Below are 27,512 nucleotides of genomic sequence, written 5' to 3' on the forward strand. Positions count from 1 at the left end.
TAAAAAAGACAATATACTCTATTAAAATATTATAATATGTAATTTAATAACGACAAAATTTGTTGTAAATTTGTTATAATATTTAGCAGCATCAGTAGAAGTAAATGTTAAGAAGTAAAAATGTTAGGATTGCACTGGAACGACCGTTCGTTATCCGATCTTCGGCTATGGTATGTGTGTCTTCCTCCCCGCGGAGTGAAATTCCGCAGCAAATTGTTCTTAATCCATGGTGGACAGGTCTGGTCCTGTCCCGGGGTTCATTCAAGACGGGTCCGGCAGCGGCTCGCCTCCACGCGAACACGTTTAACCTTCGTAAAACCTGTAAAAGGAGGCTGCATTAAGCGGTTTTCTTTTATTAATAAAGCCATCAGCCGTGTCAACGGTTCAATAAATGCGTGCACTCGATATTATCGATTTAAAATCAATAGACATCATTTAATAAACGTTAATTGTGTTGTTCAATAGAAAGGACTGTTGGAATTTTATCTGGTGTCGTTTAATTTTATTCCACCTCATTGTGTTTAGTCATGAATTAATTTAATTTAAATATAATGAAGGGGAATGTTTTTCTCAAATCGTTATTAAAGAGAGTATTGTATTGTTATTTATAATAATAATAGAAATAAGAAGTTTAATGTAATCAATACAATGGATTAGATAAGTGATATCATTCATCACAAGTACATGACAGTTTATTTAATTATTTTATTTATAGCGATAGATTATTCGATAAGAGATTTATTTATGCAGTGACGTGATCAGAAAACTTGTATTCGTTAAATTTTACTAAACACTAGTGTTTAAATTAATATTTGCATGAATCTTCTGTTATGTAACAAAAAATTCAGCATCCAATTTGGGTTTTTTTCGTTTTGTTCATCGTCATTAGTAAATTATGGCTTCTAATGATTTGTGTAACTATAGTGTAGCTTCACTTGATGTTTTTAACCGACAATTATACCCAAGTAAACAAAAACACCCAAGAAATTCGATAACAAATTATCTAAAAATAATTATACACACATTTGTTTTATGAACGTATTTATTAATTGGGTTTTCAAAATATTCACACACATTGTTTCTAAATTTAGATTATGTGCTCATTCTTTATCTAGCATTGAAATTTGTCCCATGTATGCGGTTGTTTTTTATTTTTGCTAATTCTGTCGGCGTTCATGAAAGTATTGATCTAAAATATACATTTCTAAAAATTGGCCTTTTTAAAAATATGACGCTTTCCACGCTCCACAGACAAAGACAATTCATTATCTCAATTCCAAGTACTTTAGATACCACCCCGATTGTCACCACAGTAAAGTCTACATTATTGTCTTCAGGTAAGTTTTACGGTTTATGCAATAAATTCGGAGAAATATTTCATTGCAGTATGCCGCATATTTTAACAACAAAGTATACTTTGTATAAAATTCTTGTGCAGTTTGATTATTTAATTTGTGGGTTCTATATTTATGAATTTTTAACTCATCTTCATACACATTAATTGTTGTTATAATAAACTACTTCAAAATATTATATTTTATTATTATTATTGATTATATTTTATAATCCAAATTTAAAAAATTTGATATAATTACTTCTATTATTATTTTTTATTATTAGTTATTAATATTGTATAATATTTAAAAAAATTAGGTTTAGACTTGTTAAGTAAATAATTATTAATTTAATAATCGTGTCGTGAAATAAATTTTGTATTTTCATATAATATTTGTTATAAATGTTTGTTCCAACAAAATATAAAATTTTATATTTAATGGCTGTGAAGTATCTTTTATAGATTAAAAAATAATTAATTTATTACATATATTTTTTTATAAATAATTCTTCAAATAAATATTTTATTAATATATTTTTTAAAAATATTCATTTTATTGATGGTTTTTCAGATTTTTTAATAATTTTAAAAAAATTTACATATAATATGTTTTTTTTTAGATTTTTAAACATTATTGATTAAAAGACAATTAATTTTTTGACATCTAAAACTGCAATTTATAAAATATATATTTTTTATAATTAATTTTTAATGTTTCATTAATTAAACCTTTAAAAATAAATTTTATATTTGAATTTCTATATTTTATTTTAAATAATTCTTCAAATAAATGTTTTATTATTATAAATTTTAATAATTTTAAAAAATTTACGTATAATATATGTATTTTTTCAGATTTTTAAACTTTTTTAAAGACAATTAATTTTTTTGACATCTAAAACTACAATTTATAAAATATATATATTTTTAATGTTTATATATTTTTTATAATAATTAGTATTTAACATTATTTATTTCACTAATCAGACCTTCAAAATAAATTTTATATATTTTTTATAAATAATTATTCAAATAAATGCTTTATTAACATATTTTTTAAAAATATTAATTTTCTTGATGTATTTTAAGATTTAAATTTTAAAAAATTTACATATAATATATGTCTTTTTTAGATTTTTAAACTAATTTTTTTGACACCTAAAATTGCAATTTACATAATATATAATATTTTTTCATGTTTTTTATAATAATTAGTTTTTAATATTATTTATTTCACTAATCAAACCTTCAAAATAAATTTTATATTTGAATTCATATATTTTTTTATATATAATTCTTCAAATAAATGTTTTATTAATATGTTTTTTTAAATATTTATTTATGGTTTTTAAGATATTTTAATAATTTTAAAACATATAATATATGAATTTTTTTAGATTTAAACATTTACTGATTAAATGATAATTATTTTTTTTTGTCTTATAATTAATAGTTTTTAATATTATTCATATAACTTTAATTTATACTAACTACCAAATAAATTTTATAATTAAAATTACGAAATATACTCTGTATTTTTTATTTAATTGAATTTTTTATAATATTTTATTATAAACGTCTTTTAAAATTGATATTTATTAATATTTTTTTGATATCTTTTTTTTTCATTGATTTTTAATAAAATAATAATTAATAATGTCTTAGATTTCTAAACATAGTTGCAAACATTAATTAAAAAAATATTTTATTAGAAAAGTTTTTTTAAATAAAAATTTTTATTAGTAATTAAGTATCTTTTTCATTATTGATTTTTTTATTTTGTTATATTTTTCCATATTTCTAAACTTACGTTTAATTTTTTTTTTAATCTCTTTTTTACTTAAAATGATTATAGAGTGTTTCGGAAATTAATTTCATTGTTATATATTTAATATGTTATTTATAAATACAATTTGTCAATGATTTTATTACAGATGTAATAATTAAATTAATAGGTGTGTACGATTAATTAATAAATCAAAAAAACACCGATAATAAACCAGATAGGTACAATGCCGGCCTCTTAACTCGTCGCGGTCACATCAAAAAGGGAATCCCACCTCTTGTAATCCAACCCCTTGGTCCGCCACTGCCTCCACCCGGGTCCCTACCTGTGTGCGTACGAGACGCGCCACCATCGTGACGCGGCAACGCCGCCCGCATACTTCCCCAGTCGAGCGGCAGTGCGCAGGCGCCGCGCGCCGCAAAGGGAGCACATTCTTCGTGCGGCCGTTTTCTTGCGCGCAGTCCACCAAACCATCGGTATGCGAGTCGCAACGGAACGGGGGGGTTGATCGTGTCTCGTGCCTTAGCAACCGTGCTCAAATCAATGGGATCCGCGACACACTAGAATTTTTACGTGCACGATACTGAACACTGGGCTGGGGTCTTGGACGTTGTACCGCATAACGTATTCTGGTCTTGAGTAATTGTCGATATTCGGAATAAAATCCATTAATGATGGCTGTGATCGAGTGCGCCTCGAAGAGTTTGTTTATCGGGGGTATTGTTTTGTTGTTGGTGCTGTGCCGGGCGGGCGAGACGTACGCGAACCCGAAGGGATGTGACGGCGTCAGGGAGGCTGTGACGGTGCTCAGGTTCCAGAAGCCGGTGCTCTCCAGGCCGGAGAATGGTAAGTTATTATATTAACTTTATAAGTCTGTACATTCAATAATAATAATATTTATCAAGTACCTAAGTCATTTTATCTCATTGATTGATTAAATGTATTATAAATTAATTAAAGTGTTGCTGATTTTGTCTCACAATAATCGATTATGATTAATTTATTATTTAGACACGGAAAAACAGTGCCAAATACCCTGAACTATGTTTCAAAAAAACTATTTTGACAATTAACTTTAATAATTAATATTTTTAGTTAATATATTTTGTAAACATCAATAATTTTCCAAGAAAATTTTTTAAATTAAAATAAAATACATATCTTAAGATAATCTGCAACAAACAGGACATTTTATTTATGTATATTTAAATGTTCAATTTGAATTGGGAGACATATTGTTCCCTTACTTTTGTATGACACTTTAGATGTAAATAAATACTATTTATATATTTATAAGGCTGTGTCATTATATTTTTGGCATTTAAAAATATTTAAAAGATTGAAATAAAGTTTGCTTTCATTTATTTATCAAATCGTCAATGTTATTTATATTTGATATTTCAAAATATACAAATATTTGAAAAGAAACAAACAATATATAAATTTGGCCTTCCAAACTGTATATTTTTGATTATCCCTTCAAAAATTATTAGTTTACATTTGTCGTGTGGTTATGCAGTAAAATTGTTTGAAAAATTGATATTTTTACCACAACTTTTGAATTCACTCCTCAAACCCTCATTGTCATATGTTCCCAGCAATAAAAATTGCCTGTGACACTTTAAAAATAAGATAAGTAAATAAATATGTAATTTTTTCATTTTTACTGTTGCACAACATTTTATTTGTGTACTTTTAAATGTTCAATTTGAAATAGGAGACCTATTGTTACCTTATTTTTGTTTGTCACTCTACACGTAAATAAATACTATTTTATATATTTATAAAGTCGTGCCATTATATTTTTGACATTTAAAAATATTTAAAAGGTGATAATGATTAGAATAATGATCTTATCATTGAAATAAAGTTTGCTTACATTTATTTATCAAATTATCAATGTTATTTATATTTGTTCCTTCAAAATATAAAAATATTTGAAGGAAACTAGATTTAAATAAACTTTATTTTTTATTGTTATTAACTGTGTTAATTAGAATAATGCATTTGCTATTGAAGTAAAGTTTGCTTACATTTATTTATCATGTCATCAATGTTGTGTTTGTTTGCTCCTTCAATTCATTTCAATTAAATATTCCACATTTTCCACCATGAATAGTTAGTTTTGTATTTACACACTATGCAGTTAAATATGGTTTTTAAAATCGATATTTTTATCTTAAATTCCTGAATTAATGTCATTAAATTTATAATGAATTTGAGAGCAATATTATTTATGGAAACCATAATTTAGTGGTTAGATAAAAGGTTCCATTATTACAATGAACAATACATAAAATGTTATTAACGGAGTATTAAATTGTTGCTGAGATAAAAATATCGATTTTTCTAACACAACAATGTATATTTTGTTTTAGAAATAACAAAGAATTACATAAAATGTGGTTAACTAATATTTTCATTGACTAAACAATAAAATTAATTAGACATTGACTATTATATTTATATTTTTAATGGATGAACTTTCATTTTATAATTTTCCTTTTTATATTATATCTTAATGTTTTTTTAGCTGGTGTGTCATATGTTTCTTAAATTTAAATAGTAGATAAATGTTGATATGCAATTTAAGAAGTATAAAAATAATTAGCAATTACACGTTTAAGGAAATTTTAAAATGCACGTGCAGTTAGCATATTTGGAAATTACATTCTTAAATAAATAACTGACAAATTTTAAAAGCAAGCATAATTGAATAATACGTATTAATAAACGTAATTTAAATTTTATTAAAGATATAAACAATTAAAAGTATTTCCTGTTCTCAAGCGAAGTTTCAACCCCTTTCAATGCGAACAAAGGGAAACCACCAAACCAAAAAACGTTGGAAATTCCTCGATAATTTTGATAGAAGCTCAGTTGTCATTTTACGATTATTACTTAATACGTGAACCCTTCTTCCTGGGCCGTACCAAAAGGATGTGCAGCAGGTGTCCACCGACAAAAAACGAAATGAAAAGGAACCGATTAATTGCACGATAAATTAACCGAGACGAACCCTCGAACCGGCCGCGCCCTCAAATTATTTTTACGACCGTCATTGGTATTAAAACATATTCAACCACCGGTCGTTTCGCCGACGTTTTATGGCGTGTACCGACAACTGCGAGGATTGAATTTTTACGAGGGCCATTTTATTGACTGAAAATTACGAATTATGCACATTAGTTTTTGATACGCGTGCGAGATAGGGGAATCACGCAAGCCAACCCCTTTTATTGTACACAGAAAAATGATTAATTAACCTGGGATTAGATTTATCGTCGTCCTTTTTGCCGAGTCCTGCGCCACTGTCCCGGCTAGGTGATCGAATAAAATGGCGTACGATCAATTAAGAACAAGAACTTAGAGAGGGACGGTGTGAGGCTGAGTGATGAATGAGGGTGCGAAGTGACACATGCATCTGCCCCGTTTCGCAAGCGTTTTTAAAAGAGTCGGGGGTTCGGGCATAATGGGACGGCACGCCCTTACTTTGTATCCACAATCAGGAAATATTTACCAGGGACTTTGTGTCGCTCCGTCGGTGGTTTCCTGTTCCTCGTCGGTTGGAAAATCTGTCGCATTACATTGCGACGTTGTTATTGACGAGGCCTGACAAAAGGGCGGCGGATTTCACGCTTCCCTCCGGGGACCACCTCCAAAGTAACATTTAAACGCCATCCAGAATCGCATACTCACAATTTTATCATTTTATTTAGCGTCGCAGTTAACGCAAAGCCGCAATATTTCACACCCGCAGACCACCTCCGGAGCAATTTAACGCGCCCGTGAAAATTGCCGCACGAGGCGCCACATTTATTATACCTGAGGGTTGTAATTACCTTGCCGATTGAATAAAATATTTTTTTTCGCCTCGCCCCCTTTTCGGAACCGTTTTTTACGACGTGCATGGGCCTCACGGACCCTCGTGCACGGTTGACGGGCCCCGAAAACGGGGCACTTGACGTAAATGCACTCGGAAGGCGTTTGAATTAATGTCGTCGCGTTTTTATTCGGCACCCTCATGGACGTGGATGGGCACTCGAGGCTTGAGGGTTAATTAGTTTTTGGAGTCTTCACTCTTCGTGCCGTTAATTCGGCTTTATGGCTTTGAGAGCAATTGTGCAACAGTTATTATAAAATCCGTTTTTGGAACTCGTAAAGTGAGGTTAAATTAGGTTATGTTTATGTTATTTACTAAAATTGCCATTGGATAAATGCGCCCTTCTAATGAAAACAAACAACTAAATACCATTAAATAATCGTAAATGATTGTTTTTAAGGAGAACCCGTGAATAAATTGGTTTTAAAAGAGTGCAATTTCACTGTAGGGAGTCCAATTTGTTACACAAAGATTGATTATCCATCTTGTAAACATTTACATTATATAGGTTATGTATTGTCTTAGTTAACAATATTTTTCCAGCTGATAAGCTGATTTATGAGTAATTTCGGATGATACAGCGACATATCTGGAAATAGAAACGGCCCAGGCGCTACAGAAGACTTAATCACTCGACAGATATTAATTGTCTGTTATACTTTCAGGGTGGTCCAATGATGCAGATCGAGATTAATATTCATTAGAGAGTTACGAGCTAATTTACATGACAAGTTATAATAATCTCCCGGGGGATTAATATTTAATTTTGTACTAATAAATTTATTCTTTTCTAGTAGACAGTTCACCTGTCAAACTCAAAACACTGTCATATACAGAGGTGACCACAAAAATAATCTATACATTTAGACCTTGATGTTAATTATGATTTTCTTCTTCTCTGGAGAGCAATACTTCTTTTTTCTCACTGTAAGTGAATTTATTAATACCATTATATTATTTAAACATTGAGTTGTAGCCACTCCTTTGCTACAAAGCTTGGTTATTCAAATTTGGGATCACTTCATTCTTGTAAGCCTCATACACTTCCTGTACCCATACACCAGGCAACACCCAGAATAAATTATAACAAAATTAGAATAGTTTTAATGCATTATTTAGTCCACAAATTAATAACGGCACTCAGCAGAGTTGACGGGAGGTCAACGAGTGATACAAAATGTATAAAACACGTGAACTTTGCAACATAGTCGGATGAAAATCAATCAGCCCACAGAAGCACGCCGAGACCCATAAACTTCGCCTCGGCTCGTAAACGTGCAACTTCCACCGCCCGTACGGCCGGTTCAGTTGCGACGAAGTACAACGCGGAATTCCGAATGACCGAGAAAGACCCCTCAGGTTCATGACACACGATTTTTTCAGCTTTACGTCCGACGCGTGGGAATGACGGCTTAGTCCACATTCGCGATGGTCGTAAACGTTGCCACAGAACTAATAATAAAAGCGGGACCTGGAGGTGGATGAATGGAAATGTCGACTTTATGGTTTATTGTTCTGGTCAGTCTCCTGTATCAAATGGAACGGCTGGAAAGGTTGCTATTAGGTCCAATTAAGTGTTCTGGTCGTTTTGGCCGACAAGAGTACATAAATCATTCTTCAATGCATTTATACAATCAACAATTTGATGAAGTTGAAAGTCCATCAGAATTTATTACTGTTTTACTACTATTATTTAATTTGCCAAAGTTTCTCCATTAATAGGTTGTTCATAATCAATTCCTTTCCATTATTTTATAAGCAATTCTCTTTAAGAAATCAGTTATCACTTAATACACAGTTTTAAATGGCAAAAAATATTTTGTTTAACTGAATTTTATCTCACAGAAACATTAACAATAAACTAATAATAAAATCTAGACCTGGTGGTGGATGAATGGAAACGTCTACTTTATGGTATGTTTTGTTAGAACGACTGGAAAGGTTGTTGTTAACTCCAATTGAGGAGTTTTAGTCGTATTGACCATCAAGAGTGTCCATAAATCAATCCTCAATGTATTTATGCTATCAACAATATGATGAAGTTGAAAGTCCATCAGAATTTATTACTGTTTTACTACTACCATTTAAGTTTCTCTGTTAATAGTTTGGGAAGCTAAAAAACTTGTTTATAATCAATTCCTTTCCATCATTTCATCAGTAATTCTATTTAAGAAATCAATCACTACATAGTTTGTAGCTTTCGGTGGTATTAATTAGTAAAAAACCATTTGTTTAACGGAATTTTAGGCGTTCACTTTTCACCTCTTGAACATGTACACAAAAACAATGATTCATTTGAAAGTTTCGTTGATATAAACAAAAAAACATAGATTTTATCTCACAGAACATTAACAACGAACTAAATTTAACCAGCGAAACCGGCTTGAATGTTTATTTACATTGATTAAGGAGCACCATACTTATATTGTGTAATCCTTTACACCTACGACATTGTTAATTGTAAATTAAACAATCGGAACTACCATAATTTGTTGGGCGTATAATAAATTTGATAAACACAGCTTTGATCTCCATTAATTACAACCTTAATAATTATTTTCCCGGGCACGGAATAAATTAAATGGACAAACTAGAACACGCACAATTATTTATGCAAATTTAAATTACAGGTGTTGCACCTTATTAACATATCACACTTCAATAGTTCCAACAATATTGGAAACGTATCTAATTAAACGCAGTTGTCGGGGTATCATAATGAGGCGTTGATGCATGGATAACAGAAAAACGGCGTGGAAACACGTGTACGTTTAATTTTAGAAACGGAAACGCACGTGTCCAGAACGCCAGAACACAAACAAAACGAGCGTCCAGATTTTTTCCACCCCGACGCAAATGCGGGAGACGTGGCTCATTACTGATGTAGGAGACGCGTCGAATTTGCATGTGCCGATTGCGTCCGCGGAGGAAGGACGAGTTATGTCTTCGGCTGGGACAATGGGGTACGGTTAAGGATTGCGATCACGCGTCGTTGCTCAACGGTTTCGTTACGTCGGCTCCGTTTTATCGGCTGGAAACCAAATAAGATCAATTATGTCTATAACTGCGATGGGTCATTAACGGTGATGTGACGGAGATAATTGCGAGGAAAGTGGAACGAATGAAAAACACGTATTTGAGACTTTCCTGTTGAGTTTTATGGAGGTTTTTTACGTGATTTCTCTAATGTAAATCGATGTGTCGGGTGCAGAAGGGTTCGTGGCAGCCTTTCCAATGCAATTAAATAACTGTCACCGTCCGTTAATTAAAATTCGGCGGCGACCAAACAAAATTTCGCCTTTCAGCCCGTTTAAATTTGACTCCGGTTGGATTCCGGTGTCGACGGGGGATATTAAATTTTTCGAATGTTCCGCCCGGATTGGATTTTTATGCTTTCGTGATCACTATTGGCGTCATCTCGTCAAGAAGTGTGCAAGAAGTAGCTGCGGCTTTGCATACAAATCAGTTAGTTGGTGGGTGATTATTATGCACTGGAGTGCATACATAAATAATGTCGCCGTGTACGTACACATCAAAGGAATTGTAAAAACTGCCCATTGAAGTATTCTACACATCGCAAAGGATAAATTATTCATAACAACGGTTAATCAATAAGTCGTGGCGTTTAGGAAAAAAATGGACATAAATATGGAAACATCTCAGACTGTTTTAAAAGTATAAAATTTAATGGAACTTGAGCCAGTTGCCAAGTTTTGGCCATAAGCTTTTGGTAGAGGCTTTAATGGGACCTAGTTGAAAAAATATGGGTCTGGTTCATCAACAACAGCACTTCCCTTTATGTTCCAATGATTTTTATTGGATATTGTCACGGAATGTAACAATTTTCTACCATACATTACATATTAATTAAAATTGTTTTTGTCAAATAAACAATCGTAAAATCTACATTAAATTAAAGGATAATCTATTCAAATATTTTATTATCTATCTTAGGTTTATATAGACATAAACCTTTTATCGAAAGACGTCAATCATTTTAAGTTTTAAATACATCAATCTATCTTATCTTTTATGAGATATAAAAATGACAGAAATTGTGAGATATGATACTTAAAGTAATCGGAGCCATCAAAAAAAATTAGGCTAAAAATAGTTTACTTCACGATGTATTTATAGTAAATGTTGTATAATTATCAAAGTTTAAAAATAAAGATACCAAAACCAATTTTATTTTCATTTGTCATTAAAGTTATCATTTTTTATATTAAATTATATTATTTTACTTATTTCAAAGAGTTTTTTTTATAGTTAAGATTTCTCTAGAAGTATTTTATTGGGAAAATACAAAAAAATCTTATCAGTTGTAAATAATTAAGGCATAATTATCTAATGATAATTATAATCAGACAGTCTTGACAATTATTATATGATGTTTTTTTGGAAGAAAACAAAATTTATTAATATATCTTGTCATAATATCAACTAATAATTAACAAGGCATAATTATCAAGTTAATTATCAGTGATAATTATGAAGACATAATTATCCTTAGTGATATTCTATACGGTTATATACAGATACCCTTGAAGTGGCTGTTTCCAAGTTAATTATTGTTTTCACCCCTTATAATTAATTTCTCTCAATAAAAATAGCCTTTTCCAGTTAACCAGTGATATTGATCCATTCACTAGTTTAAAATGATGATGGAGCAGTTTCGCTTTGTGGCTTCGGCCATCCAGTCTACCTCCAGTCCGTTATCAAGCACACGATGTAAATTATTAATCGTCAGATAATCAAAGCACTCCGAATTTATCGGTGTGTTTACCGTGCGGCACGTTCAAGGAGTCACTTTACAATTAGCCCATGTAATAAATCACGTTTTATTGGGCAACATTTTCGACTAATCAAACAAACTACCGTGGAGTTAAGGTGGCGACATTGCGACACATGTTGTTGTGGGTGGTTAACGTCGTTGCCTCTCGGTTCGTCACCGAAAGAAGAAAGAAAACGTCGGAATTTTTCATCATCACATGAACCGTGCGATCAAATATTGACTTTTCAACGTTAACGGCGTGCAACTGAATAATGGATGCAGTCCGTGGAACGAGAAATAAACACTTCATGTACACAGAACGAAAGAGTCTGTCTCTTTAATTATTCCCATTTCGAATTATGTAAATAGAGGCGACAATTGTTGGGAAATGGGTTTTGTAGTGGGATAAGTCGATGATATGAAAATGAAACTGGCTGAAATTATTAATTTTGTTCAGTATATCAATTGAAAATTATGTCAAGAATCATTCATCAATCAATAAATATTGTTTTCTCCCAAAAATCGTTTAAAAAACGTCATATTATAATTATCAAGGCATTGATTGTAATAGTTAAGTACCACTTTCTAAACGTCAAAAGCTAAGAAAGGTAAAAAAGACTAAAACTGTAGATTTTTCTTAATTTCTAATTCTTCAAAATGACTACATTTAAACTAAATTTGAATGCCCTTAAATATTCAATATACCTCCTCAATATCAATAATTGAGACAGAATTCCTTAGACCCTTTTGTATCGAAGTTATAGGTAGCAGCCGTAATTTTACGACCCAGATATGATAAAGCCCCTTTGAACCGTTTTATCGAACGTCTTTTTACGATCCAGTTTATTTCTAGATAGTCCACAAACCCCATTTTACCAGTGATTTAGAACCTATAAAACGCATTTTATCTAAACATTTAACCCCCATTTTAAGACTTAACTACGTTATTAATTATAAACATTTTTTTTGGTCGCAAATTATGTCATAATTTATTTATAGACGTAAAATTAAGGCAATACATTCGCGGCGAACAAGCTGAAGATGGTTATCGGGGCAATAAAATAACAAGTAAAGGCTTGTCCCCACATGCCACGGCGGGCATTTATGAAAAATATGTTTATCATTCCCGGCCCGGCATCTTAATAGGAACATAAACCGGACATTTTTACGACGCGGCTCCGAATAAGTTTATTTTTTTCACGTAAAAGCCACCATAGTGGGCAGTCGACACGTTTATTTAGTAACATCTTTTATAAACCCGTTCGATACATAACCGCCGGCCCCGATTTTGATCCTTTGAAGTGGCTGGCCAGTTTCATCTTGTATTCGTGGGGGAATTATCAGCTACACAACTACCGGCGTCAAATAAAGACGTCAGAGACACGGCCCGCAATAGAGGTCCGTGTTTTGTACACCATTTGCTTTGGGATTAATTAAAGGCGGCCGCGTTTTTTAATTTTAGATAAATATTTACACGTGAACAACATAGATAACAGGTCTCACGTAACGGCCACGTAAGTTTTGTGCCCTCCCGTATCGATTTTGAGTTCGTAAATAAGGATGGAACAAAACGCAGTCGGTTTGACGTATGCGGAAATTGTTCCGGGGGTCGGGACCCGGAGGCCGCAGGAGCCCGACTTGGAAACCGCAATCCAATTTCGTTATTAATTCAAATTGGTTTCAGACGCTGACAATGTTTGGCCGTCGACGAAACCCTGATCCGTTTTGAGGACTCAATTACAGAAACCACAAACAACTAATCCAACTTGTTTTACGACTGATTGATTGGAGGAACTTCATTTCATTGTTACACTTTTGGAATCAATCAAATATTCTATTTGTTGTATTGTATTATTAATTAAATCAATTTCTTTGTTGAGGAAATTAGTTATATCCACTTAAAAATGATAATTATCCAGCTATTACTTCCTTAATTTTAAAAGATTTCAAGATAAATAATTATTTAATTGTCTTCATTAACAATTATGACCAAACTCATTAATAAAAAACAAACTAAGGAAATAAAATATTACAGATAAAAAATAATGATGGGAAATGCATTTTTTATTTACTAATAAGAAATTTAGAAACCTTATTTAAATTTCTCTTTTGTATTTATATATTTAATTTTTGTATGGTGTTTATTTGATAAACATTATATCTTTGGATGTTTTTTAGATAAATTTTTGAAAATTTTTGATCAAACTTATCAAATGATAATAGTCAAGGCATAATTATCAAATGATAATTTTAGTTATGATGTCAGGATAATTATAATTTGATGTTTTTAAACAATATTTGAGAAAAAACAATTATTGATTTTAGGAAAAAATAAAAAAATTATATCGACCTTGATAAAATTATCAATTGATGATAATCAAGACATAATTATCAAATACTAATCATAGTTAGAATGCCTTGAAAATTATATTATGACGTTTCTTAAACGATTTTTGGGACAAAACAATATTTATTGATTGTTCTTGTCATAATTATCAATTGATAATAATCAAGGCATAATTATCAAATACTAATCATAGTTAGAATGCCTTGAAAATTATATTATGACGTTTCTTAAACGATTTCTGCGGGAAAATAAAATTTATTAACTATTCTTCTCATAATTATCAATTTTTAATAATTAAGGCATTATTATTAAATGATAATTATAGTCAGAATACATTGAAAATAATATTATGACGTTTCATATTAAATAATATTATTGCTAATATGGATAATAATAACTGTTAATGATATACTCATTTAAAACGTAAATTGGATAATTAAGGATATTAATATTTCACAAAAATTAGGTTTGAAGAACTTGAATTGTTAATGTAGTTAGTAAAAAAGTATAAGTAAAGATATCAATTTGAAATAAAGAAATATTGGAACCGTTTTCTTTTTATAATTCTAAATAAAATTCATGTTTGTTGACCATTTTTATTATTTTTAATGGCATGTTTCTGTTGTGAACCATCCTCTGAACGACGTGAGAGAATACAAGAAAAATGCCTTATCTTCTACAAATAAACTTACATTGTAGTACAAATACACATAATTGTTTACAAAACTCAATAAACCTAATAAACAAACATGAACAGACAATTTTGTCGGGTGTATAACGGTTATTTCTTCCCCGTACCAGAATGAATATTAAATTCTGCTGATTAAATTAAACATTCCTAACGATCCAATGCAATTAACGACAGCGTTGATAAAAATACATCTCAACCAAGTGCTCTGTACCAGACTGATGCAATCGTCATAACCTATTAATTGAGTTAAAGCCGTAATTAATTAACGGACACTGTCTGGAAAATAAAGCCAGAACTGTTCGGTACATATTTAAAACGTTCAGCATCAACCGCCTTATTGATTTCAACCGCAATCCCATAAATTTCAGTTCCGTTATCAGCACGAGCACATCAGCACGCCAAATTCCTCTTACACACACACTCAAAGATACAGACAGGTAGAAGGTAAAAAAATGATTCAGTACGAATAATGGGCATGGAAATCCAAACGTTTCACGGTATAATGCGTCCACGATGGCGAAGAACGCCCCAACATTCCGGTCCCGGGCCTCGCACCCGCAGATAACAGAAATATCGTGTTATAATAGTTTCATAATGTCTAAGCACTTTGTCTCAACAATGGGTGTCTTTTGTATTCCGGCTGCGCGACGAACAAAAGTGGCTGGTGCTGTGTTGATGTACACCGTTTTTCGGAACCATCTACCGACCTGCGGATGCTTATCTGATGGATGGGCGATGTTTTACAGTTGTACCGGACGTGAGGTGAATGGATTTTCGAAAATGTTACCTGATAACGTGCCTGTTGAGGTTTATAAGCCTTTAAATTGTTGCGTTGGTGGTTGCCAAATGATTTGCCGGATTAATCTTGGGATGGTGTTAAATCATCAGTACCATTAATGTGATTGGTTTGGCGTTAGATTGGCTATCTTGTTTTGTGGACGACGCACGTGGTTGATGATTTTATAAAATAAAAATCGTAGAAGTGTTCACTGAGGAGGATTAGATAATGGGAGAGACTGCAAATTTAATGATTCATGTAGTTTCATGCCTGTTTTACACCATGTTATTGACTCGAGGTGGAAAGAAAATGTGACATTGACACCAAGAGAATTTATAATGACTTGGAACCTGTCCAAAAGTTGAAGACGTTTACAAATTATCCCACCGTCCATTACCAATTTTCCGTTAAATGCAGATTCACAGACCATAAATCACCACTCCCGTCAGGTTCCTCCACAAATAAGAACCGCCACCATCAACACCACCTTTAATTCCGGATCTGCATCTGCCGATTGGCATTTCTACCACCGCGGCAACATCGCCCATGTCCTTGTGTCTGGAGTGGTTGACCGGTTCGGCGCTCTCTCACCTTTCCCACCTCTCTCGCTCTCGTTCTTTCAGGGCCTCCCCGACTCGTGGGAGAGAATGCGCCCAAAAGCATCCGAGGAATGCGAATGTTTTAACGCTACCTAATTAGTTATTATCAATCGATACGGCGGTACCCTCTTCTCACGCCTCCTCCGGAGTGCGGTGACGATGTGGCAACCTGTGTGGCGCTTAAACAGCCCCTCGTTGTCCTCCACTTATCAATCTCCTCGGACCGATGATGGAACTTAACTTAAATTATCGCCCTCCATTCATCCGTCGGCCCAAACAAAGGAGTTAATGGAGGAGTATTGGGAACCTGTATTTTTGCATAACGCAGGAATTTGCGGCGTTGCCACAGGAGCAATTGGTGCAACACCTTTATAAGTTAAAAAAAACCGGTACAGTATCTGTATCACACGCATTAATGGACCATCGATTCGGAGAAGGGTCCATCTAAACTTAGGACGGTGAAGTTCATTGATTCCGTCCGGATTAATTCTCCGTTTTCGGTACGGTGAATTTATTTGAATGCTGTGTGCAAGTTTCTATAATTAACCGGTTATTAAAAGACGTGGCCGACGAGTCTAGACCTCGCCTAACTGGAGGCAACGATTGACAATTCAGCGGGCATCCGCGTTGCCAAAAAAGGAGCAACACAAAACCCGATTGTGGGAAACTGGACCTCGGATAAATCTCGTGGGCAGATAAACCCGTCCGCGGCGTTGGAAGGTGCACAAACAATACTCTGGGGGCTTTTGGTGCATCTGAACAAACAGACTGAGAGATTTTAGTTGGTTCAATCAATTTGTGGGTATGCGTGATGGGGAAACTAGTTTCTGTTGGGTTGAATGGGTAAATAGGCACGATGGTTGTCGGATTGTTATCTTAATTGGAATTTAATCCGACAAATGTGGCGGATTAGGCGCTATTAACACGAATTGAAGGCTGATAAGACCCCAAGATGCTAAAACTTTATTGGTATTAACGATACCCAAGGTCGAAACGGTGATTAAGTAGTGATATCTTAAAAGGTCGATTAATTAAAATCATAATCGTCTGGAACAGGTTCAGTGAGATTATACTTTGGAAAGAAAATAAATAAGATGCCGAATGATGACATCAAGTTGTTTGGGTGATGACCCACTGTTCCTGACTACAATAATGTAAATACATCCCGATTAAATTTATTGCTGTTGGCTCAGCCAATTAATAAAATTGTACATAATTACTTATTAGTCGATAATATTAATTAGAAACATTAATAAACATGAAAGTGTTCATCTCTCAGTATCTTATCACACAAAAGCACCCAACATCCATTAGAACGTTGTCTAATAATTTAAAGTGAACATCAAAGTCGTAATGAATGTTGTGGCAAACAAAAAATGGCCAAGGAAAAATATGACTCTGCAAATAGGTATTTCATAATGCAGCTCTTACTCCGCAGGAACCTTTGTTCGAGCTTGGATACTTAAAGTTGAATAAAATGTCAAAGAACATGCAAATTTACATTTCGCTTAGGCAAATGCGTTTTGCTTTGTGGTTAATGAAGTAATATTAATAGAAAATTTCTTTAAAGTTCAATGGTAAAGTAATTTTATTGCCTTCACGCAGCTTTTTTTTTAATTTTGATGGCGAAGATTTCGAATTTTCAACATTAATATTCATGGTTTCATTCTTCAAGATAATATTGATTTATTCAAAGAATTTTTAAACAAATTAAACAAGTTAATGTCTTTTAACTTTGCTAGAGAATATGTGTACCATTTGGATGGCATATCGTGAATTATTGATGATGTTAATATTAATATTTACATTTAAAACTAATAATTTAAAAGAGCAACTGTTAAAAAGATGATTTATCTTTTTTACCAAACAATTATCTAAATTTAGGGTCATTTAAAACATAAATAATTTATGTTTTTCTTCCAAATGATAATAATGAAGTCATAAGAAACAATTAGTAGATATTATACTTTACCAATTATTAGAAACATGGATGGATTCACTCTTCTTGATAACCTTCAAGATAATTTTGTTCTACGTAGATAATTATTTGAATCAATTGTTTTATTATCAAAGTTTGGACCATCTGGAAGACATAAAATTCCCTGTATGTAGAATATTAATGATGTTAATATTAATATTTAAATTTGAAACCAATAGTTTAAATGAGCAACCTTCTGAAAAGATTATTTATGTCTTCTTCTAAATAATACCTCAAATTTGGACTTATTTAAATAATATTCAGAGTTAATACTTTTCTTCCAAAGATATCCAAAACAGTTCCACTGAGTTTATTATTTAAATTCATTTTGATGTTATAAAAACAGTTAGTACAACTTTACCAATTATTAGAAACATGATACTTCCACTCTTCTTCATTATCTTGAAGATAATATTGCTCTACGTAGAAGATTATTTGAGTGAATTGTTTATTATTAAAGTCTGGATCTTCTGGAAGACATACAATTCCCTGTATGTAGAATATTAATGATGCTAATATTAATATTTAAATTTGAAATTAAAAGTCTAAATGAGCAACTGCTGAAAAGATGATTTATGCCTTCTTCTAAATAATACCTCAAATCTGAACTCATTCTTCGGTTTACTTTGTGGAGTTACCATCTGATAATTGTTGAGCTGATGGTTATTGATTTTGATATAGATAACCCTAAACTGAATTTAAGAGTTCATGACAATTGATTGAAACTTTATTTCTTCCAGATGGTCCACTCTAATATTTTCATAGCAGATGATTGATTTTAAAAATTCTGTACACAAAACAATATTATCTTGAAAAAGGATTTCAATGGCACCAAACTATTCATTACTTATCATCCCTTGTGCCTTCCAAATTGTATAAAATAGCAAAATAAATAAAATATGATTTGGAAGAAGACATGAACACTTTATGTTTTCTAAATGACTCCAAACAAATTATTGGTTTTTTGAGACCATTTGATGATTGTTGCTCAATGAAAAGGATTAAAATGGCCCTTGTTGAATGTGTTTTTGAGGCTACTCTTTAGATTTTAATCTAGACAGTGGGCAAATATTTTAAACTTCTTCGGTTCACTTTGTGCATCTGATAATTGTTGAGCTGATGGTCATTGATTTTGGTATAGGTAACCCTAAACTGGGTTAAGATCTCGAAGCCTCCGTCCGAAACCCGAAATGCCGTCTTCGGAATGCGGACCCCGGCGCAGAACCATGGGAAAGTGCGAGGTTCTCGAGATGCCAAAAGAGCACAAAGCGCGGACGGGTCTGGCGCGTAGGCGGCCCGTTAAATTAATGTGACCAGATTGTGATTGTTCTTCGGCCGTTTAATTAAAAATTGTTCGGGGGGTGAATGTGTTTTCGATAGGATCGTGATCGCCATTAAAGATGTGTTCCATAAATGTTTTCCGTAACATAAATTATCCGGATGAACGGACGAAAGATCCATTTAGAATGTAAATTTGTTTAGGAAGCCCAGACATTTATTTCCGTTTGTGTTTAGACACACGGACTGGTTACGGGGTTTTATGTATTTGGTTTGGGACGTCAGTGAAAACACGAATGCCTGAAATAGTGCCGGCACAAATAAACATGTCTTGCGGGGCCCCCGTTCAGTGACAGCATCGCATACGTTACGTATCGAGGCGGGATCCCGTCATAATTCAGTAATAATAATGGGATCGGTTTTTAATCCACTGACACGTAAAAATGCCGTTGTGTACGAGACCACCTTTAGTGGAGATTACCATCGGCGGGCTTGGAATGCAACTGGGACGACCACCTCGACACACCGGGCCCGACGTTGCCGGATCGGCTGCCCCATTGGAATTCCACGTGAAAAATGCCTCAGTCTAAAATTTTAGACGCCACCATCATCACTTAACTGATCTAGATTATACACTTAAGGGTGTTTACAACAAGTATCTCATCTCAGTGGAGATTTGCCCACTGTATAGATTAATATCTAAAGTGTAGCTTCAAAACCAAACTCAAGAAGGACCATTTTAATCCATTTTATTGAGTAATACTCACATGGTCACAAATACCAATAATTAGTAGCTTAAAAAAGTAAATCAAACAATTCTTTTAGTCAGTACTCATTTAAAAAACCTAAAGTGTCAAAGAGTCTTCTTCCAAATCATATTTTAGATTGATACTTTATACAATTTTGAAGGCATAAGAGCCACTTAAGTGATGAAAGTTTCAATTAATGGTCATAAACTCTTAACTACAGTTTAGGGTTACCTATACCAAAATCAATGACCATCAGCTCAACAACTATCAGATGGTAATTCTACAAAGTAAACCGAAGAAGCCCTCTGTCTATGTTAGATTAAAATCTAAAGAGGGGCTTCAACAACAAATTCAAAAAGGACCTTTTTAATCCTTTCCATTGAACAACAATCACCAAGATAGTAACTCTATAAAGTAACCCAAAAGTGGAATCTTCTACCATTGTTAAGATTAAAATCAGAAGAGTTTAGAAAACAAATTCACAAATACAGTTCCAAAGGTACAATCACGTCCATTCACGAACAAAATTAATAGCAAATGCCAATAATCAGTTGCACATTGGTCCGCGTTGTAACGAAGCAGGTCAATATCCCTTTGACAAGTCCTTATCGTGTTTATTTCAATTCCGTTCGTACACATCGAATACAACAAACAAACATCCGATGAAACCAGACCGGGTTTTCAAACTTATCAAACCTCGTGTTTATTATTTCTGGATGGTTTTGAGATCTTCATTTTACGGTGACACTTCAGTCAATAAAGCGGCGGATTATATCAGTTAGTTTAACTGATTTGAGTTTACTGCCGAAACACACGCGAGTATTACTGAAGGGTCTGATTGTGTTTAAGGGGGGGAGTCCAAAAACGGTGTCAAGGGACGTACGTATAATGGTAAATTGTACTCAAATTCAATGAGACATTAATAGGAAGTATTGATCTGCGGTCTGCTGCTTTTAATGTTGTCCTTGGCCATAACATAAAGGCTAAAGAGGAGTATTTATTATTTCATACTTGAAGAGGTCGATAACGATTTCCTTTTCTTTATTGATCCATTGGGGGTTGTCCCAAGAAATGTTGCACAAAAAAATTGTTACCGTTTCCAGACTACATACTTTACACAGTACCATCATTGACCTTAAATAGGTGTCCCATTGTTGACTTTATTTACAAAACTGTCGAGTGGCTCCTCTTTGTTGTAAAACGCGTTGGCCGGATCACCAAGAGGTGCCGATTCGCAGGTAGACACAGGTCGTACCGTACCAACAACAGGTAAACAAAGCGCCCCGAGATGCCGAATTAGTGAAACATAATCTCCTGGGATTAGGTGCAAAATTCGTCGGACCCGGACGAGGCTATTGAACCGTCCGGGGTCTGGAGTTCTCCTCAATGAGTCACCGAAAAATGTATACGTTTCGGATTAATCGCCATTGAAAGCTGTCAATAAAAGCACACAAGTTGTTTAAAGGGCAATAACTACGTATTACTTCACTGGTTTATTGCTTAATTGTGTTGCATAAGCCGGGGATTGCGACGTCTGGTTTCAATATTGAATTAAAAGTTAGAAAAAACGGTTTGTTGCTTACAGTACTTAAGTGGTACTGCTTCTGCTTTAACTTAATTAGTTCATGTGTGATTAATCAGTAACTGGAATAGATTGTGACGCACTTAATGGTGTTTAAAAGATGCTTGGCAAGCTTCTATAACGTCGGTACTTTTACTGGTACATAAATATTTTAGGAATTTATACATAAATGATTGATATGTCCAAGTCCAAGTTGTAACGGTTGTAATTGACACAGTTTTATGGTGCTTAAGGACCGTTCACAACATCCGGACCTTAGGTACCAAAACAACCGCCCCGAAAAAAACCCAATAAAATGGGCCGTGGGGTTTCTCGGTACCCGGTCAATTATCGGATCCGTGCGCCCGCTGCGATTGTGTCGCTGGCCCGGCAATAAATCACCGGTCACGGCAACGCCGATCCGGTCTGCGGATGCCGACGTCAAATTGGCCGGTGGTCCCCGTTGGGCCGGTGAAAAGTAAAAGTTGCGGCCGTCAAAGCCGGCCGGGAACGGGGACCCGAACGTCGCGGGGTACTTCGCTCTTAACTAAACTGCGGTGCCCCCGAGTGATGCGCGAACGTGATTCACAAACGGCCTAACTGGGTCATAACGAGCTGCAATCAACGGCTGTTAGAGGCCATCGGTGATGGATCGGGATGTGTCATTATCTTTAAATGGATGGGTTTAGGTTTTATTAATTGGCTGAGATGTATTCATCTGGAGGTGGTTCTCCTGTTTCCCTAGGTCTTCGATGCTGCAAATTGTGGTGGTACCACGACATACTCATATACAAGCTCCGTATATTTTAAACGTTTGAGCAAATTGGAATTGATTAACACGTGAACAAAGTAATCTGAAGATGTCTTTGCCTACTGCGAAGTTTAAAATCTAAAGATTAACTTGAAAGACAAGTTTTATGAGGAAGAACATTCTTAAGAGTAAAATACTGTTACTCATCTACAAAAATTCAAATCGGTACCAACAATTTATTTACTTATTGGAGCAAAATACTCTAAATGAATACTATATCCATCTGGAAGACTATTTCATGGATGTGATATATAGATAATGTTAAAACAATTAATGGACAGCAACTTTTAACGACTTTTGTTAAGAATCACCAAATGGTAACTATAATCTAAAGATAAGTTGCTAAGACTGAGGTGTATTCATCTGGAGGTGGTCCTCCAGTTTCCCTAGGTCTTCGATGCTGCAAATTGTGGTGGTACCACGATATACTCATAAACAAGCTCCGTATATTTTAAACGTTTGAGCAAATTGGAATTGATTAACAGGTGAACAAAGTAATCTGAAGATGTCTTTGCCTACTTCGAAGTTTAAAATCTAAAGATTAACTTGAAAAACAAGTTCTATGAGGAAGAACATTCTTAAGGGTAAAATACTGTTATTCATCTACAAAAATTCAAATCGGTACCAACAATTTGTAACTTATTGGAGCAAAATACTCTAAATGAAGACTATATCCATCTGGAATATTATTTTATGGATGTGAAATTTAAATAATGTTAAAACAATCAATGGTCATCAACTTCTAATGTCTTTTGTTAAGAATTATCAAGTGGTAACTCCATAATCTAAAGTAGAGTTAAAAATACTGAGGTAGTACCGTTCTCGGTTCCTTCTAAGTCTTGTAATTCTTTAACATTGCAAATTGTAGTGGTACCACGAGATGCCCTTAAACGGACCCCGCATATAATTGCAATGTTTGAACGTTTGAAGTAATTGAGAGTCGTTCCGTGCCATTCGTTATCGATTCGACCTCTTGCAGTGCGCAGACTGGTGTCCTCTTTCGAGCTGAAACCGCACGGAATGTCGAAACCGTTAATTAAGTTTATTTACTTTTTTCTCCCAGCCGTTCTTATCAGGTTTTTGAACCTTGTTTGGGTGCTCATCTCTGTTACCATAAACGTAGCACGGGGGACACTTTACGGCGTCTTTAAATTTGTTAATAACCACATTTTTGCCCTAATACGGTCCGTACGGTGGTTCTTTCATTTGCCCGCTTTGGACGACAATTATACCGTACCGGTGACATCTAAATAAAATCCGAGACGCGTTAGATAACCGACTTAAATGGCGAATCGAAATCCACACAGGAAATCGGCCGCATTCCGTTTCGGAGTATTGTTGTGTCCCGCATGACAAACAAAATATTAAAACCCCTAAAATATTAGAATGTTGTTCTACGTCGGTATCCACGTTAATGGACAAATTTGCTTTGTTTAGGGCCCTAAAATCATTAGTCATTTTACAGGTATAAATGTCATGGTGGCAGGGGTTTGTTATGCAGTTAACACCGAAAACTTTCTCACACTGGAATGTAAACTCGGGGCATAAAAGTGACGGAAAGGTATTAATTTTTTTTTACCCACTTCGGGGCACCTTAATGTATGGTCTTGTCACAGGTTGATGCTCCACGTGAATGGGCATTACTGTAATTAATTTAATTTAAACGAACTGTTTAAGTTTGTTGTTGTTTTTGGACTTTGATTTTGTGGTGAACTGAATCACATAAATTAATAATGAAGAAGTCTAAAGTGGATCAAGCTTTTCGCCACGAAATCTGATAACCATGTGATGATTATTCATTACTGATTAAGAAGTGAGTCAAGTAGTGACAATAAGCTCTGGTAGACATCCTCAATTGGTTTCCTACTTAGAAACAATAAACCAAAGGAAGCACTTAATAGATTTCTATGTACAACCATTAGAACTGTCTATAATTAAATTTGACTGGTGTGATGATTGAAATACGGGGTGTAACGACGCTGATTACAAAGCCCCTTTGAGACCCATTCTTCTATTTCCGTAAATAAACCCATCCCATGGACCGACCGAATTGAAATTTTAGCTTTGCCCCAATCCATCGACATTCTTTATGCAAAGGTTAATCACATTGTATTCTAATTTTAGAATGTGGATTTATCATCGAAACGAGTACTCTTTGTTCAATTCCGAGAACCGCCACAAGTCGACACATGCAAAAATGATCGTTCCTTTGCCATGACTAACATTTCTCTAGATGGGTGTTTCTGAGAACCGTCCGGGAGCTTGAGATTATTCATAAAATTGTAATTAATATCCGGCGCTTTTTTTCGCCGCTATTTGTTTTTAAAACATGACTGGTCCAACTTATATTTATGATAAATTGTTCAAAAAAAAACGTCGGTTTATTTTAGGGCCCGATGTCAATGTTTATGCCTTCGCACGGCCGTAAATATTTCAATTTGTCAGCTTTAAACATTGAGGAGTTGTTTATAATACGATTTATCAGGAACACATGTAACTGAGCCGTCATATTTCTTTCAAGGGCCACCGAAACGATAAATACATCCAAATCTGGTGTATGTATTTTTAACACCACCGTTTTTGTTACAGGACCGATATGCGGGGATGATTCTTGCTGCAGCGCCGATTTGGAATCGGATATGCGTCGTTCGGCTGATCTCAACTTGGACAAGTTCTTCAGGGAGTCCATTGTTAAGCTGAATCTGCTGTTGGACACGCGGGCCAAAAAATTCGATGGTAAGTTCAACATAATAAAAATTTGAATAAAATTTTCTGAACTTTTAATCTTTATAAAATACACTTTTGAGTCCTGGAGGTTCTTTAAATCCGTCGAAATCTATGGACTTTTAAAGATCCTGAGTATTTCTAGTTTTTTGGATTATTTAGCTTCTTCAGAAGTTTAGATTTTTCTAGTTTATATATTCTTTTATATTTATTTTATAAATTCATCATTCTTTGGACATTTCACTCTTTATAAAATACACTTTTGAGACCTTAAGGTTCTTTAAATTTGTTGAAATCTACAGATCCTTAAAGACCCTGAGAATTTCTAGTTTTTTGGATTATTTGGCTTCTTCAGAAGTTTAGGTTTTTCTAGTTTATATATTCTTTTATAGTCATTTTATAAATTCATCATTCTTTGGACATTTTACTCTTTATAAAATATACTTTTGAAAACTTGAGGTTCTTTAAATTTGTTGAAATCTTCAGAGTCTTAAAGACCCTGAGTATTTCTAGTTTTTTTGGATAATTTGGCTTCTTCAAAAGTCTCTAGAAATCCTTTATATGTGACAATTAGGATGGATTTTTAAATTTCTTCATATTTTTTGAAAGCTTAAAATTGTCCTAGTTTCAGTTCACTGAAACAAGTATTACTTGTCATTCAGGAATCTTTTCTGAAAATATTAAACTAGGTCGTAGACATAAACATTTTTATTAAGAGTAAACATTCACCATCTAAAATTTTTTAGGAATTCCAATTATTAGTAAAACACATTTTTTGGCATGAATTCAGATAAAACTAGTTGTATAAGTTTCATGAAATATTCGTTAAACCGTTCTTTGTTAGACAAAGTTTGTATATTTTGAGTTTAAATGTTTTGAAGGTTAAAAATAATTTTATAAAGTATGTAATAAATAAATTCATACAGTATTAGTTCTATAATTTACATTTTATTACAAATTTACATATAATTAAGTATAACTTTTCATTCAGGAATATTTATCTAACTGTACGTAAATAGACGTAAACATTTTTATGTTTTGAAAATGTGTAGGAATTCGGGTTATTAAGAAAACTGTTTTAGCATGTATGTATTCAGATAAAACAAGTTCCTGGTATAAGTCTATTAATATGTTCTTTATAATACAAGTTTATATGTACATTTTTGTACCTCTGACAGTTTTCTGAAATATCTAACTTTAGACATTTATTTTTTAGAATCAATTGAAAAACTTGATTTTCTCCAACATTTTAAAGGTTTTCACTTGAAACAAAAAAGTGAAGACATATTTTTTGACGTTAAGTTACAGTTCTTCAAGTTTTATAATATTTATTTCATTGTTATTTCAGAGTTCTTCAGGAGCATCATGGACACGTCGAAGGTGGAGTTCCACGACATGTTCAAGCGCACCTACGGCAAAATCTACATCCAAAACTCCGACGTCTTCAGCGACTTCTTCGACGAACTGGAACGTTACTACAAAAAGGGCACCGTCCGCCTATCCGAGACGATGGACACGTTCTTCGGCATCCTCTACCAACGTATGTTCACGGTGCTGAACTCCCAATATTCCTTCGACGACTCCTACATGGAGTGCGTCTCTAATCACATGCAGGACTTGAACCCGTTCGGCGACGTGTCGTCGAAGCTGAGCCTGCAGCTGAGGCGGGCGTTCGTGGCCACCAAGATGTTTTACAAGGCGTTGCAAACGGCGGCGAACATCACCACCAACTTGCTGGACTATAAGTTCAGCGACGACTGCAAGAAGGAGCTGACCAAGATGCAGTACTGCGGCTTCTGCAAGGAGAAGCCGGCGAAAGCCTGCTCCGACTATTGCTCCGTCACCATGGGCAGGTGCTTCAGCGAGTTCGAGGAGTTCAGCGATCGATGGGACATCCTCATAGGTAAGAAGCGGTAACTCAATTATGGAAGCTTTATTGTCATATGTGGGTAGCACAATTCATCGTAACTGCTTTGATTCAATTATGATAGAACGCGGTCGTGGTTGGAGCGCATTTATATTCGATTAATAAAGTTAGTTCAAGTGAATTAAAATGTTTGTAGAAAGCAGTTTGATTAAGTCAATTAACTGGCGTATCAAGCCGGTCATATTTTTCAGTTAGTTAAATATTCAAAGAGTATAACAGGAAGACAATTTAATAATAGATCTCTGTTTATTTCTAGTTATCATTAATCGATCATTAAAACTGTTTATTTG

General features: G+C 33.8%; 1 protein-coding gene and 2 long non-coding RNA genes across 4 annotated transcripts in view; 2 read left to right on the forward strand and 1 right to left on the reverse strand.

Moving 5' to 3' along the window:
• On the reverse strand, window positions 1–7,294 carry LOC126265314 (uncharacterized). Of its 2 annotated transcripts, none has more exons than XR_007547829.1 (2): window positions 6,965–7,294; window positions 1–319 (listed from the first exon to the last, which is right to left on the reverse strand). It is a non-coding gene; the product is annotated as an uncharacterized LOC126265314 (long non-coding RNA). The 2 variants fall into 2 exon arrangements; XR_007547830.1 differs by having other exon boundaries at window positions 6,643–7,294.
• LOC109598372 (glypican-6) overlaps window positions 3,491–27,512 on the forward strand; it is a 25,982-nt gene continuing 1,960 nt past the window's right edge. Inside the window, exons 1-3 of the mRNA XM_020014265.2 lie at window positions 3,491–3,968; window positions 25,161–25,307; window positions 26,644–27,198. Of these exons, the coding sequence (XP_019869824.1) occupies window positions 3,794–3,968; window positions 25,161–25,307; window positions 26,644–27,198 (877 nt within the window). The 5' untranslated portion in view covers window positions 3,491–3,793. The remainder of the gene's footprint in view (window positions 3,969–25,160; window positions 25,308–26,643; window positions 27,199–27,512) is intronic.
• LOC109598373 (uncharacterized) lies at window positions 7,394–11,191 on the forward strand. Its single transcript, XR_002191487.2, has 3 exons — window positions 7,394–7,492; window positions 7,549–7,932; window positions 7,982–11,191. It is a non-coding gene; the product is annotated as an uncharacterized LOC109598373 (long non-coding RNA).

This window comes from Aethina tumida, chromosome 4 (assembly GCF_024364675.1).
Source record: "Aethina tumida isolate Nest 87 chromosome 4, icAetTumi1.1, whole genome shotgun sequence".
NCBI classification, from domain to species: domain Eukaryota; kingdom Metazoa; phylum Arthropoda; class Insecta; order Coleoptera; family Nitidulidae; genus Aethina; species Aethina tumida.